The sequence below is a fragment of the Hyla sarda genome, chromosome 4, assembly GCF_029499605.1.
Source record: "Hyla sarda isolate aHylSar1 chromosome 4, aHylSar1.hap1, whole genome shotgun sequence".
Lineage (NCBI taxonomy): Eukaryota > Metazoa > Chordata > Amphibia > Anura > Hylidae > Hyla > Hyla sarda.
Window position 1 is genome coordinate 305506946 of NC_079192.1, and position 16091 is coordinate 305523036.

At 41.0% G+C, this 16091-nt stretch overlaps 1 protein-coding gene across 5 annotated transcripts in view; it reads left to right on the top strand.

Annotated features, from left to right (window-relative positions):
• The window catches only part of CSNK1A1 (casein kinase 1 alpha 1), a 32876-nt gene extending 20957 nt beyond the window's left edge, over window positions 1-11919 (top strand). For 3 of the 5 annotated variants that reach the window (XM_056574755.1, XM_056574750.1, XM_056574754.1), the window contains 5 exons: window positions 541-619; window positions 1787-1861; window positions 4399-4505; window positions 4758-4906; window positions 10846-11919. In XM_056574755.1, coding sequence (XP_056430730.1) covers window positions 541-619; window positions 1787-1861; window positions 4399-4505; window positions 4758-4906; window positions 10846-10853 — 418 coding nt within the window. In that variant the 3' untranslated portion in view covers window positions 10854-11919. Of the gene's footprint in view, window positions 1-540; window positions 620-1786; window positions 1862-4398; window positions 4506-4757; window positions 4912-10845 lie in introns of those variants that run through there. The other 2 variants (XM_056574753.1, XM_056574752.1) reach the window with 2 other exon arrangements.
• The last annotated feature ends 4172 nt before the right edge of the window (window positions 11920-16091 follow it).

Below are 16091 nucleotides of genomic sequence, written 5' to 3' on the forward strand. Positions count from 1 at the left end.
CCCCTCCCTCTCCTTGTTTGAGGATTTTGCTGTAGAGAAGTTGTCTCAGCATGTAACACTGCTCTCTTCCTGCTGTAGATCTTATCACTGACAGCTGCCATTCAGAGCATTGCATGATTTATTGCTGGGGGGGGAAATGGTTTGATAGAAAAGGCATGCACACAGAGCCGCACTGACTGCTGGGAGTTGTAGTCTGGGCTGCAAACAAGGAAAACCTATTTAGGAGGCCACAGGAGCTGTCAAAAATCACATGTTCTGTGTCCCCTGAAGTCATCCAAGTATTGTGGTGGCTTTGGGGCATTTTCATTCTTCTTCCCCAGGGCACCTCTTAAATGAAACAAATTTACAATCCCAGAAATCTGCAGAAAATATTCTGTGTGAACACAACCTTTTGTGCTGTTTTTAGCTTCATTCATTCAGCACAATTTTCAACACTCCTGAGTGAGCTATACCCTCTTTATCATATTAAAACCAAAGAACCTGGTGACATTTGGCTATTACGTATTGTTAATTTTTATCTTTTTCTTTCTTTCGTGATAGTCGCCGGGATGACATGGAGTCTCTAGGTTATGTGCTAATGTATTTCAACAGAACCAGCCTTCCTTGGCAGGGATTGAAGGTAGGCCATTTTCTGAACATTCTTTGCATTAGTCTTGTGTAGATTGGTTTAAGTGTTATTTATTTTGAACCCAACATCTGTATACAGATGTCTAAAGGGGTTGTCCAGTTACTAACTTATTTTACCGTAAGGCCCTAGCCTGCCTAATCATATGTAAACTTTTCCTCCTATTCTGCTCCCTTGTAGCTTTGGTATCAGGGCACTCTGTCTGCGATCGGTGACGCTGGTTTCCCCGAAGTTGCAGAGCATAGTTACTAAAGCTAAGCCAACTGACAGTACCGCTCACCAATCACTGGTTGAGGCGGGACACTGCTGTGGCTGTTGACTGGCTGAGCTGTACTGTGACATCACTTCTACAGCTCCGTAAGGCAGACGGTCAGTGTAGACTGGCCCTGACACCAGACCTACCAGGGAGCAGAGGAATGGGAGTTACAGATTTTATTACTTTTAGGGGGCAGGCTGCAGACAATACTGTAAAAAATCTTACACCAGCCAACCCCTTTAATTATCAATGCACTGCAACTGAAATGAATCAATAGCCACAACTTTAAAATCTCATATCTAGTTCTCTTCCATTAGAGATGGCTGGAACTTTTTTTGCACCTATGAAAATGACAGGGAGCTAAATAATCAGTCCTTAGTTAAAAAAAAAAAAGGCTCAGAAAGTACAGTACATTAACCTGTGACAAGGGACACAAGTGAATGAAATTGGGGGTCTTAGTTTTGGGGTGTTGCAGTGCTGATATAGATTAAAATACTCATGTTTTTGTGTCGATATTTGCAAGAGAGCAGATTTTGCATATTTTTTTTAGGGTTTTCTTCAGATATTTTTGTTACAAAATATATATATATATAGATAGATAGATAGATAAATATAAAATATTTTTATTTTTTTAAGCTTAAAATAAAATATACAGCTCTTGTTTTGGTGCTATTTGAAATCTGTCCTATGCCCATAGTATAATAGTGTCTAATAAAATATTGACCTTTACAATGTATTTAAAAAATGAAATCTTGAGGGCATTTAGGAACTAAAGGGATGGGTGGTACAGTACCCTCTCCTGTTCACTCAGTTATACTTTCTCTTTATGTCAAGTATGCCTGTGTCCATCCTGTTTAGTATTGTATTGCACAACGTTTTTATATTGTGAACCACATGTTCCACAGGCAGCAACCAAGAAACAAAAATACGAAAAGATCAGTGAAAAGAAGATGTCTACTCCTGTTGAGGTTTTGTGTAAGGTAAGCAACTGTGCAATAAAATGACAACCACCATGTACAGGTCTATGGTATGGAATGGAAATGTCTAAAGTATTAGCACAAAAGACCATGCCTGGCACTACAACAAGGCCAAGCACATTTTACCTCCTATACAGCAGGCAGACCACTCTTTCTATTCTAGTTTACTGTACAAAAAGGGTTGCCTACAGTAGATGCATTGTACCAATGAGCTGAAAGGCAGGACTAGGTCAGGATAGGTTTCCAGCCTTGAAAGTATGAATGCTTGTCACTCCTACACAATGCTATTGTGGCAACATCACAAAACAATCCAGAAATGGTTAGAAATATCTCCAATGTGTAAATAAAATTAACAAGCTATAGGGGAAATGGCCTATACTGTGAAACAAAACCAATCCGAAGATCAATGTATGAATACTTGAAGCTTTGCACGACTCAACCCTAGTAGGGAAAAGTTTTTGAAACAAGTCAGGGTCTTGGCATATGGAAGTGACATCACAACTACTGGGAGTGGAGCAGTGTGTGCATGCCCATAGTAATAACCGCCAAGTACGTTTGGCTATCCCAAGAAAGGAGCTACAAGTTACGTTGGTTGAACTGTCAGCGGGATGTGACAACAGAATCTTGTCTTCCATCTTCATACAGGGTTCAATTTGCCACCTATTACCCAGTATCCTGATCTACTTATTAGTGCATATGCTGGTGTAAGAAAGGTTGTATATTGTAGGATATGCAGTGTTGATGGATGAACAACGAGGTTAGCGATTGTACATGTTATAGTATAGGCTGTCTTCACTACTGCTTCTGTTTATTTATTTTTTTACACCTTGGATATGCCACTTACCATTTTTGGGTTGTAATATTGCGATAGAGCTGCAGAGGAATGACAAACCAGAATTTTTGGTGTATTCATTATAGCTGGTATTGCAGGTGCTCGCATACTCTGTGCATTGAGCAGCCCTTGGGGCATGTAGTGATGAGGCACTGGAGTTCTCATTTCCCTCTGATCTTTTAACCCCTTAACTACGCAGGACGTAAATGTACCTCCTGGTGAGCTTGTACTTAAATGTACATCCTGGTGCGTAAAGTCCCATGCATAACCGCAAGCATCGGAGTGATGCTCGTGTCAGGCTTGGCAGGGACCCGCCCGAAATGGCGGGCATCCGCGATCGTGCGGATGCCCGCCATTAGCCCCTCAGATGCTGTAAACAATACAGATCATGGCATCTGCAGCATCGCAGTACTTTGAATGGATGATCGGATCGCTCGCAGCGCTTCTGCGGCGATCCGATCATCCAGCATTGCAGCCGGAGGTCCCCTCACCTGCCTCCGCTGCCTTCCTCTGGTCTTCTGCTCTGCGATCGAGCAGACCAGAGCAGAAGATGACCAATAATACTGATCAGTGCTATGTCCTATGCATAGCACTGAACAGTATTAGCAATCCAATGATTGATATAAATAGTCCCCTATGGGAAGTGTAAAATGTGAAAAAATCCCCATCCCCAATAAAATATTGTCCCATTTTCCCTATTTCACCCCCAAAAAGTGTTAAAAATAAATAAATAATTTTATATACATATTTGGTATTGCCGCGTTCATAAATATCCCAACTAAAAGTCCAAAATAGCTGCTTTTTTAGAACATTTTATTCCCAAAAAATTTATCAAGTGTTAAGTTTTATATAAGCAAATATGGTATCAATAAAAAGTACAGATCATGGCGCACAATTTTTTTTTTTTGCGCAACAGTAATAGAAAAGAATGTAATCATGGGTATCATTTTAATCGTATTGACACAAAGAATAAAGAACACATGTCATTTTTACTGTAAATTGTACAGTGTGAAAACGAAGCCTTCCAAAATTTGCAAAATTGCGGTTTTCTTATTTCCCCACACAAATAGTAAATTTTTTTGGTTGCGCCATACATTTTATGGTTAAGTGATGGCATTACAACGGACAACTGGTCGCGCAAAAAAACAAACCCTCATACTAGTCTGTGGATGAAAATGTGAGTTATGTTTTTTTGAAGGCGAGGAGGAAAAAATGAAAACGTAAAAATAAAATTGTCTGAGTCCTTAAGGGGTTGAAGTGTTAGCAAGTTGCATAACTGTTAAGCAATGTTTAAGGCTGGGTTCACACCATGTTTTTGCTATGGATCGACAGACATTGATTTTTTAGAGCCGATACCGATAACCTGTGAACTTTCAGTCCCATACCCAAAACCGTAGCCTACCAGTTTTTTGATCCGGGTGAAAAACCATATTGAAACGTATCCTTTTGTACACATGTTTTGATACATTTTAGTCAGGTTTTGAGGAATCCGTCTTTTTTACCAAGAACCTGATACAAGAACTGTATTGCAAAAATGTGGTGTAAACCTGTGCAGTAATACCTCAGCATAGGTAGGTATTATAGAACATACTCTAAAAAGTGCACAGTGAGAAGTCTCCATTGCTCCTCCCTTCCTGCAACTTTATTATGGTTTCATTTATATAGCAATGACAATGTTTTGTTAATCACTTTTTCTTATCCCATGCAGGGATTTCCTGCAGAATTTGCTATGTATCTTAATTACTGTCGTGGACTGCGTTTTGAGGAGGCACCAGACTACATGTATCTGAGGCAGCTCTTCCGAATTTTGTTCAGGTCTGTATATAGAAGGTTTTGTGAGACTTACAATTCAGCTAGTATTTTACTACAAAACTTAGTAAACATAACCATTTGTTTTGTAATGTTATAGCATTGTAAGCAGGAGTGTGGCATCATTGCCTCTTCTTGCACGTAACAAAATATATATATGTATTTAATATTTAAAATATTGCATTGTATAGTACAAACTATTGTACTAGTTCTATGAATACTTAAAAGGTGTCTCTTGTGTTCTACTTTCTTCCCCAGAACCTTGAATCACCAATACGACTACACATTTGACTGGACAATGTTGAAGCAGAAGGCAGCTCAGCAAGCGGCCTCCTCCAGTGGGCAGGGCCAGCAAGCCCAAACCCCCACAGGCAAGCAAACTGACAAATCCAAGAGTAACATGAAAGGTTAGTAGCCAAGAACCAAGAGACGTTTCAGGGAAAATCAAATTTTTATCAGGGAAAAAAAAAAGAATTTGGATTTTCACAATTCAGAGTGTTAGATCAAGGAGGTGGTTTAAAACCAATTTGGCCTATAAAATGAAGAAAATATCCAAAAAGACGTCCTTGGAAGATTTGACTACTAACTTTAAACTCAAATTTCCTTATTTGTTTATCAACATAGAAATCTCTCATCTTCTGGGATTTGGATCATCTTAACTGCATCTCTCTCATGCATTAACTCCCTTTTCCAAATGTGGGGGCCAGTTTTTGGTGGTGTGAATGTGGAGCCTTCTCTTAGTTCACATTCCTGGACCTAACACTTTATGGATTATTGGGAGCTCAGATTTCTGGCTTGTTACTATAATCTCTCTGGTATTTTCCTTCAGTCTTTCTGTTGCAGAAGGGACTTGTGGCATGCTGCAGGTCCCTAATAGGCTTGTAAACTATGGTGTTGGACTTTTTATTATTTTTTTTTTTTTTTTATTGCTGGAAAATTGTGACTTTTTTTATGTGTTAGGTTATTTGGGCCCAGATGTGTCTCCAGAGTGTAGTCCTGCAACCTGCTAGGCCATAGACTTGGCTATCCCCTGTTGGGCATAAGGAAAGCATTAAAGCCCTTCCATCAGTGGATGTTGGCATATATGTAGTCACATCTACCGGTGTTTCATGTTGTTGGCTTATTCTATAAAACAGACATTGTGACAGTCTTAAAGCATTAGGTTGACCTAGGGAATTCCATACTTCTGAATTCTTAATTGAAATAATAGGGATATGGTGGAAATATAGTTGAGCTCCCCCTGTATTGCTTAGGTGACAGATCATTGATCCTGTTCATCGTAAAAGTATTTTCAAGCCTTTGGGTGTGACATTCACTTACATAAGATGCAGCTTGGTGGGTTTGTGTTTGTTTTGTTAATCTAAAATTTTTGAGGGTTTTCCTATCTTTTGTGCAACTGGAATGTAACAGTATGGTGTTCGTGTACTGGGGTGTGCCCAAAGCGAGACCTGACAGACTTGCTGATGTAAAGTGCTATTAAATCTATAATACACCTCTATCCCATGGGATAGGTGATGCATGCTGTGTGGGGGTCTTGACAGTGTCCTGTTTTTCCATTCAATGTCTTTTAGCACTGACAAACAGCCAAGAAAATTGTAGTTAGACAGCAACTTAACATATATTGCCCATCTAGTGGAAAGGCAATACATTTTGTAATGGAGTATTAGTCAGGAATATTCAGGATCAATGGATCATGTACAAGTCAGAAAGTGGTCATTGAATATAGGACTTTTAGGGGGTATTTTTCATGTTTAATACTAAACAGTCACAATTTTTCATGCAAGCCATTCTACTTTTGTCTTAACCATTCGCTTGTCTGTATTGTTAAACTTGCAATCTGACACTATATGTAATGTTTACAATGTGTTTCCTGAGCAAGACCAGTTTTTGTTTTGTCTGTACATACACCCTAACTGTTCTCAGGTCAGTAGTCATCTATGCCTGTAGCACATATTAAACATGTTGCTGTCCACAGGTCTGCTGCACTGCCGGTGAACTTCAGTGAAGAATGTGGAAATCTGACCAGGGCTGGGTATAATGCAGAATAAGTGTTCAGAAGGAGACTGAGCGAAAGCAATCACAAACTCTCCCACTCTGAATCCTTAAATTTACCTGGAAGCAGCTGGCCCATACCCTATGAAGGCTTGTCTGTGCAGGCAGCTGTTTGGTAGTTGTGTTGGCACAGAGTGCTGCGCAGTTTCGCATGGTGCTGCTGCTGGGGATTATGGATTTTGTGTCCTGTACTTGTTGGTAAATTATAGGATTAGTATTGTTTAGTTTTGCAATGGCCTTCAGATGGATTCTGAACTGTTCTGCTTTTGGCCTTTGAATATCCTATCTGTCCAGATCAGTGTGTCCCAACCAGGGTGCCTCCAGCTGTTGCAAAACTAAAACTCCCAGCATGCCCAGACAGCCGAAGGCTGTCTGGGCATGCTGGGAGTTGTAGTTTTGCAACAGCTGGAGGCACCCTGGTTGGGACTAGGGATCGACCGATTATCGGCATGGCCGATATTATCGGCCGATAATCACGTTTTTGGGCATTATCGGTATCGGCAATTACCTTGCCGATAATGCACCGCGACTGCCGCACCGCACGCCCGACCCACTGCACCGCACCCCCGACCCACCGCGTCTCACCCCCCACCGTGATGCTAGGCGATATACCGGTATGGATTTTTGCCCATACCGCTATACCGGTCGGGCCCCTCCCCCACCCTCCGAGTCAATAAAAAAAATTAAACTTGCCCGTAATGGGGGTGATCCTTCCTTCCTGTAGTGTCCGGGGGGCGTTCCGGGTGAAGAGTGAACCGGTCCGGGCTGTCCTTCTCCGGCGGTCATCTTCTCCACTCCAGGCAGGCTCCGGCCTAGTAGCTGCATAGACGCCGCTACGCCGTTGCGTCACTGCGCACAGGCGTCACTGCGCAGCGGTGTCTATGCAGCGTACTAGGCCGGAGCCTGCCCGGAGTGGAGAAGATGACCGCCGGAGAAGAATGACAGCCCGGACCGGTTCACCCTCCACCCGGAATGCCCCCGGACACTACAGGAAGGATGGATGGCCCGGACCCCCCTGACAGGTAGGGAGAGAGAAGCTGGTGGCGGCGGCGGTCTATGGCCCCGCAAAAGCCACTGCAGATCATTGATTTAAAGTGCCCGCTTTAAATCAATGATCTGCAGCGGTGTCGCAGGGGGTTAAATAGCCGATAACTTATACCGGAATATCGGCATAAGTTATCGGCTATCGGCCCTAACCTCCACCGATTATCGGTATCGGCCCTAAAAAAAACGATATCGGTCGATCCCTAGTTGGGACACACTGGTCCAGATATAACCCCCTTCTGGACCCTTGACTTTTGTTCTTAGTCTGGTCCTATTTATTGGTCTGAACTTGTTGTATAGACAGAGCTAAGCCTGGATAATTGGATTTCTTTGGAAGGCAGATGTGTATTCTCACAAAGTGCTCCCTCCCTTCTTGTTCTTTAGCCCTTTTCTAGTTGTATTCACAAAGTGTTGAGCATGAATATTCGTAATGCAATTTTTTTATTTTATTTTTATTTTATTTTTATTGCGAATATCGGCATTTCGCAAATAGTTAGAATATAGTTCTATAATGACGATATTATAGTTCTATAATGACTATTATTATTTTTTTTTTTTTTTAATATACAAATTTTTTTTGTGAATTTTCCATGCAAATTTTCACATGGGGGGGAAAAAAGTGAACGAACAAAGCAAATTTTGCGAACATAAGACGAATAATCGTCTATATATTCGCAAAATATCGCAAATTCGGATATGGCCCCTGCCGCTACTTTAACCAGACTGTCTTGTGACCTGAAAGTGCTTCTAATATGTACATTTTATCACTGAATCTCCTTACTACAAGGCCAAGCCACATGATGTAATAGAATAATGTGAACTTGTTCTGGTCATGAAATATTACCATTAAGTTTGTTCTCCTTGGTCTAGAAGGCCTGTATATTTATGCGGATTTCTACCAGGCAGTTATGTTTGCCCACAAGTCACCTGATCTCTTCCTTCCCCCAGCATGTTTTGACAGTCTGTTTTTGAGCTTGTTTTGTATTAGCTGTAAATACGGAATCATGCTCTGGAAGCTTCTATACGCTCTGATCTGAAGTAACTTTATTATGGAAGAAGTGACTGTAAAGCCTTCCAGGATGTATTTGCTTTGACTCCACCTTCTAGTTACACCATATGGAATGTGTCTTCCATTGCTGGTCTGGGTTTCCTAGCTACAATGTTTTGTTGGCTCTTGTGTCCATGGTGCGGACAATTCCTCCCTTGTATTATTGATGCAAAGATAATGATGGATCTTCCAGCTCGGTCGGACAGTTGCCTACAGACTGTCTTTTAGTTTCCTTAGAATATTGCAAGAAATTCGAATTTAGTCTCAAGGCCAAGGATTGCAAAAGGCAGGTGTTAATAGTTTAGTGTCCTTATGCATGGCTAGAGTTTCATAGCGGGTCGGGCCCTGCCGTTGTTAGGTTAATAGCACGTGGCACTGATCGCAGTGTTGCGCACTATTAACCCTTTAGATGCTGCATTCAAAGTTGATTGCCGCGTCTAAAGGCAAACTAAACTACCCCCGGCTAGCTCAGGGGGCTGTTCGGGACCGCAGCGGTGAAATCGCAGCGACCCGAACAGCTGTAGGACATGACGAGGGTCCCCTTACCTGCCTCCTGGTGTCCGATCATCGAATGACTGCTCAGTGCCTGAGATCAGGCATGAGCAGTGAAGCGGCAGAATCATTGATCAATGGTTTCCTATGGGAGATGGGAGCTATAACATTGCAAAAAAATGAAGATCATTTAACCCCTTCCCTAATGTTTGAATCACCCCTTTTTACCATTTAAAAAAAAAAAATGTCCAAATTCTAAAAATATATTGTTAAACCGCACGGTCAATGGCGTACGTGCATAAAAATTCTAAGTTCAAAATAGCGGATTTTTGGTCACTTTTTAGATCATGCAAAAATGAATAAAAAGCTATCAAAAAGTCCAATCAATACAAAAATGATACCACTTATAAGTTATAGGGGTCAGAAGATGACCATTTTAAACGTATACATTTTCCTGCATGTAGTTGATTTTTTTTGCCAGAAGTATGACAAAATTAAACCTATAAAAGTAGGGTATCATTTTCATCGTATGGACTAGAGATGAGCGAACTTAGTGATTCGATTCATCAGGAACTTCTCGGCTCGGCAGTTGATGACTTTTCCTGCATAAATGAGTTCATCTTTCAGGTGCTCCAGTGCGCTGGAAAAGGTGGATACAGACCTAGGAGAGAGTCTCCAGCCCACCGGAGCACCTGAAAGCTGAACTCATTTATACAGGCTAAAGTCAGTAACTGCCGAGCCGAGAAGTTCCTGATGAATCGAATCACTAAGTTTGCTCATCCCTAGTATGGACCTACAGAATAGTGTGTAATTTTTACCGAAAAATGTACTGTGTAGAAACGGGAGCCCCCGAAAGTTACAAAATGGCGTTTTTTCGTCAATTTTTTTTTCCGTCTCGTCATCAAATTTTGGATAAAATGACTGATGTCAGTACAAAGTATTGGTGGCGCAATAAATAAACCATCATATGGATTTTTAAGTGCAAAATTGAAAGTTGATTTTTTTTTTTTTTTTTTTTTTTTTTTTTTTTTTTTTAAGGTGAGGAAAAAATGAAAGTGGCAAAAACCAGTGGTCCTTAAGGGGGTTAATAATTGTTACACTTGGCCCATCTAGCAGCATTTGACATACACATCTTTTTTTGATTCTCTGAATCAACTTCTCTGAATACTTTAAGTGAAGCTACAGGTGCAAGTGGGGCATTAGAAGGCATCCTATGTTTCATGAACTAATTTATAAGGGCGGGCATGATACAGTGAAGGGGGTACTGGTCTCTGCTTCATCTGCATACTGTGCTGGATGCCACTGGAGTTGGCTTGTAATGCCAGGACTGCGTGACTCTGGAGGAGACTGCCCACTGTCTTAATCCTGCTGTGCTGTGGTAGCGGTTAAGGGATGGTGTAGGTGATAACACAGCAGCAATAAATAACTGCTGTTTTAATCTATAGGTGTGTGTGGGTTTTTTCCTCTCCCTTTCCCCATTGCTGTACTCTAGTTTCAGAACAATGTATGCAAACGACCTGGACAAAAGCAGGTATTATGTGAAAGCCATCGTCCTGTTTCCTGTGAAGGTGCGTATTGTGTATTCATGTAAAAAAGTCTACCCCCCCCCCACACACTTCATCTCTGGTCTTGCTTGTGGTCATCCACTGTGACATGTTGCACTTTACTCCATATGATTTAGTAAATCTTGTCTTTCCATCTCTCTAACAGGATTTTGAACACACAAGGAGCAGACATTGCAGTTCCTGGCACGAGCTGGACCCATCACTCCCTTAAAACCTAGAGATTTTTAGTTCATATGTACACTTGCCAGTTGTTGTGGGAGACCATTTACTTGGTGTAAAAGGAACTTAATTTCAGTCTAAACTGGCTACCTGCGGCGTCTATGTGCCGACTTGTAGCTGCTGTTAATAATTGTGAATATCACTAAGATTAGTGAAACATGGTGTCCAGTTTTTTGATTGCAATTTTCCCCCCTGAAAGCGTGGGACGGGTGGTTCAGTTATCTGGCGTTCAACAGAGTGGTGGAAGAAATTGTGCATATGCCAATTTATTTTTGTTCCTATGGTTAACCTCTCGAACCTTACACTGCTTACGACTTCTACTTCAGAAGAGCAACATGAAGTGGCTTCCTAGAGACAGTTGTGACAACCCAAGTCTAAAGAGAACTCCGTTGTTTCTTCAAATTTACTTTTTCTTCACTTCTGTGTTTTTTAAGTTGTACACTTAAAACATTCTTAGCTGTTGCATTGAAGGCCCACTTGCTGTACAAGTAGGTGCTCCTACAGTGAATGAGCAACTAGAACTTTCTTTTTGATCTCTTGTCTGTCACCTTGTATGGTTATTATGGTGACCACATGGCTCCAGGTTATTAGGATCTACTGGCATAGCAGCTTCTCCTCCTAGAAAGAAATTCAACATCCACAGCAATCTGCCATTTCTTGATAATCTGTAACCAATAAATGTCCCTGATGTAACCAAAGATTACAATTTTAAGCAGATAATATAACCGATCTGTGTTTTTAAAAAAGGACATCTTCTACAGTGCAGACCTAAAAACACAACTTGGCAGTTCTAGTCTTTAGAAGATGGGAAATAACTTGTACAAAGCAAACTGCAGCGTTTTTGTTTTTTTTGTCACAATCTAGTTAACATCTTTAAACTAAAGCTTGTTTAAGTGGCTTAGGAAATGTAATCACTGTAAACATGATCTGGGATATCTTTGTTTTTATTTTGAACATTTTTGTTTGTTTACAAGTTCATTAAAAACTAAAAAAAAATCGATACAGTTTCTGTAAGTAGATTAGATGTTTCTTTAAGCTTCCTGTTGGGATTAGAGAACATTCTTTTGTTTTTTATATAGTTGACTGTTAATTTATGTGATCTTGCTGAAGAGGTTGTTGGGTGGCCTCTACCTTACTTGTACTACTGCCTAAGTGCTTAGGATGACACTTGGGTAAAATGTCCCTATTATAAAGAGCCCATCCCATTTGACCCTTTTATCAGAAGAAAGCTAGTATTTACACTTCACTGCATGATTAACATTACCAGAATCTGCTTCCCACATTAACATCCATGACTTACTGACATACCAATGGTGCAAAGTTTGGTCTCATAATGGGGGTTGACCTCTAGAAGCACTTTAAAAGGTTGGCCTAATGGGTGCTTTGAAACTTAAATGAGTACTCCGGCCCTAAGACATCTTATCCCCTATCCAAAGAATAGGATAAGATGATTGCTGGGGACCCCACAATCTCTCATGCAGCACCCACCTGTCTCAACTGCATGAAGTGGTGATCGCTCTGATGACTAGAGATGAGCGAACTTACAGTAAATTCGATTTGTCACAAACTTCTCGGCTCGGCAGTTGATGACTTATCCTGCATAAATTAGTTCAGCTTTCAGGTGCTCTGATGGGCTGGAAAAGGTGGATACAGTCCTAGGAGACTTTCCTAGGACTGTATCCACCTTTTCCAGCCCATCAGAGCACCTGAAAGCTGAACTAATTAATGCAGGATAAGTCGTCAACTGCCGAGCCGAGAAGTTCGTGACGAATTGAATTTACTGTAAGTTCGCTGATCTCTACTCATGACCACTGGGTAGTAGGCTTGCATTGAGGGGGCAGGGTGTGATGTCACAAGGGGGTGTAGTTGTGAAATCACTTAATCTCGATCAGAAATCTTATCCCCTTTCCTTTGGATAGGGAATAAGATGTCTTAGGGCCGGAGTACCCCTTTAAAGAATAGGTGAATGATAAAGCTTTATAATCCAAAAGCTGACCTTATTGGTTTGTCAAACAATGGGTGTATCAGTGATACCAGATAGGAAATGGTGTCTTAGTTCATGTTCATGGTTCCACATGCAGACATACATACTGGAAGAGTATAGTCTAAGTGCTAAGTACTATCGGAATTGATCTGAGCTATTAATTTTACTTGTGTTTTTTAGAATGTCTTTATTACAGCAGTGATCCTAATTTAATGGCTCTCTTGGATAATCTGCAGAATTGTTAGGAATGGGAACCACATTGTGCATGCATGCAGCTTGTTCTCAAACATGATTTGAAGCAACTGCCTAACACTGGGAACTACATGACCCACTTACAGAATATACAGTATATATATAGAACACTTGTTCCTATGCCCGGCTAAAAATAAAGATCAAAATACTGGTTATTCCTCAACAGTGTAATCTATTCTTTTAATGTCGGCAAGCATAGAAGGGATTTGGTTTCAGCTCTGATGCTAGAATGTGGAAATTACAGTAACCTTAGTGCTTAACCATTAAAGCCCTGTAATCGGAGGAAACATGGGAAAGTGATGTTCTCTGGGAGCACCCTTTTTGAGATCATATGCATTGAAGCCGTTTCAGTACACCCCTTGCTGTTGTATTGAGGGTGTTGCCTCGCCATGCTATTGTAGTGCCACGCTAAAGGAATATATTTAAAATGGGATGTCTGTAAGATGGAGGATTCAGTTACCTCAGTTATTACACAACCTTGTTAGGCTGCTGTGGAGGTAATTTACAATAGTTACAATATTAATTGGTTCCAGAACGACCATTGTATGTTTAGACCAGAACTCTATGGAAACCTGGTAATTGGTTCTAAAGGCACCAAAATGTCATCCAAAAATAGGAAAAAGTGAGGATTAAAAAAAATAAGTAGATAAATAATGTAGATAAATCAAGTCCTTACATATAAAAGTAATAGTGATTTACAGCTCCCAGCAAATCCTTGTCTGTCAGTGTTTCCCAACTAGGGTGCCTCCAGCTGTTGCAAAACTACAACTCCCAGCATACCAGAACAGCCTTCGGCTGTCCGGGCATGCTGGGAGTTGTAGTTTTGCAACAGCTGGAGGCACCCTAGTTGGATAACACTGGTCTATGTAGAGGACAGGAGCTTCTTCAGGGTCCTGTACAGTACACACAATGGGGGAGATTTATCAAAACCTGTGCAGAGGAAAGTTGCCCATAGCAACCAATCAAATTTCTTCTTTCATTTTTAACAAGGACTCTGCAAAATGAAAGAAGCGATCTGATTGGTTGCTATGGGCAACTTTTCCTCTGCACAGGTATTGATAAATCTCCCCATTGTTCTAAAAAAGTAACATGGAGTCGCCCTTACCTGGTGTCCAAAGGAGCAGCTAACCCTGGCACAGGTAAAGTGTACAGATATGTAACACCCTGTACTGTAGGGGGCGCTACCAAACACCAGTCAGTGCATACGCTTCAGTAATACAGGGGTTTTACCAGTAAATGCAGATCTGGACTGTCCGTAGCATTGTATGTTGAGTCTGGTTTCAACTTGCAATGGTCCAGAAAAGATCCTTGTAAGTTGAGGGATCATTGTATATGCTTTTGGTAGCTACAACAAAATGCAAGCTGGGCAATGGAATGTGGCTTCATTTGTTTTATGCCGCCGAAAATTTTAAGGTTCATGTTTAATCATTAAACAGTAACTTGGTTAATGACTTGTGATTCCTGTTGGTCAAATATGCTTTAAAATGGTATGTTCTTCCTGCTTTGGTGCTATAATGGGGGATTCTTCACCCAACTTGGGCAAACTTTGCTAGTATGTTTTTAGTTAAAGGGGTATTACAGCCATTAGTAACATCCTCGAACTGCTCGATTTCCCTGCTATCCAGAATGGGACCCTGGCTTTTCCTGCTGCATGGTGGTATGTCTGTACATTGTATATGGAGGGCCAAAGTATCTCCAGCGCGCTCACACTGCATCCACACATCGCTTTTTGCAGTGTAGAGAGCCTAGGTCCTGTTATGAAGATTGCAAGGGGTCCCGGTTGGTAGGGGATATGTAAGTATGCATTAAGTACACATGGCAGGTTTAACATGTTACATTTTATTCTAAGATACTCTTTCAATAACAAGTTCATTGCCAAGTATTGTACTTAGACATTATATGGGGAATTTGTTAAGGGTGGTGTAGTTTGTGATTTTTCTACACCTTTAATTTTTGTAGTGGTAATGTGTACGAATGCTAAAATTATTATATGGCTGCATAGTTTAAATATGGCACTAGTACACTTTTTATTATTGTACTTGCGTATATCACTTTGGTCTCACCCTGCTACTTTATTTTTTGCCCCATGCGCCAAAATGTGCGACGGGTCACACATGATAGATTAATGACCACTGCGAAAAGTAAACCAGACTATGGCATAACTACACAAAGTTATAATGAAAAATCTCTAAACAGCAACTGCCTCTAAACAAAGAAAAATCATGTGACAAATACAACACCATCTTTCTTGGAGAGATGTTACGTGGAAACAAGGCAGTAGATGTCTCATACAACAATCGCAAATCCACAATGTAAAATGGACTTAAAGTGCATGGTAGAGATGAGCGAACTTACAGTGAATTCGATTCGTCACGAACTTCTCGGCTCGGCAGTTGATGACTTATCCTGCGTAAATTAGTTCAGCCTTCAGGTGCTCCCATGGGCTGGAAAAGGTGGATACATTCTTAGGAAAGAGTCTCCTAGGAATGTATCCACCTCTTCCAGCCCACCGGAGCACCTGAAAGCTGAACTAATTTACGCAGGATAAGTCATCAACTGCCGAGCCGAGAAGTTCGTGACGAATCGAATTTACTTTAAGTTCGCTCATCTCTAGTGCATGACTATTTTGGATGTACTATCTAGAACATATCAAGGGGGGGGTAGTCATCCCCTTCTACTTGACAGCTTTTCAGTAAAATTTTATATAATTTAAAGTTATCATAGAAGATAGAGACAAATTCAGTCTGTTGAGCAGTAGCCCTCACTTTAGTCAATTAAGTTATCCCTTATCCACAAGATGAGGATAACAAGCGGATTGGTGGAGGTTTGGCTACTGGACCCCTGCTGATTCCTTGAAGGCACACTCAGTTGTCCCTGGAATAATGCAGCCTAGCGCTGACAAACACTAGAGTTTAATGACTTTTATAAGGCCTATA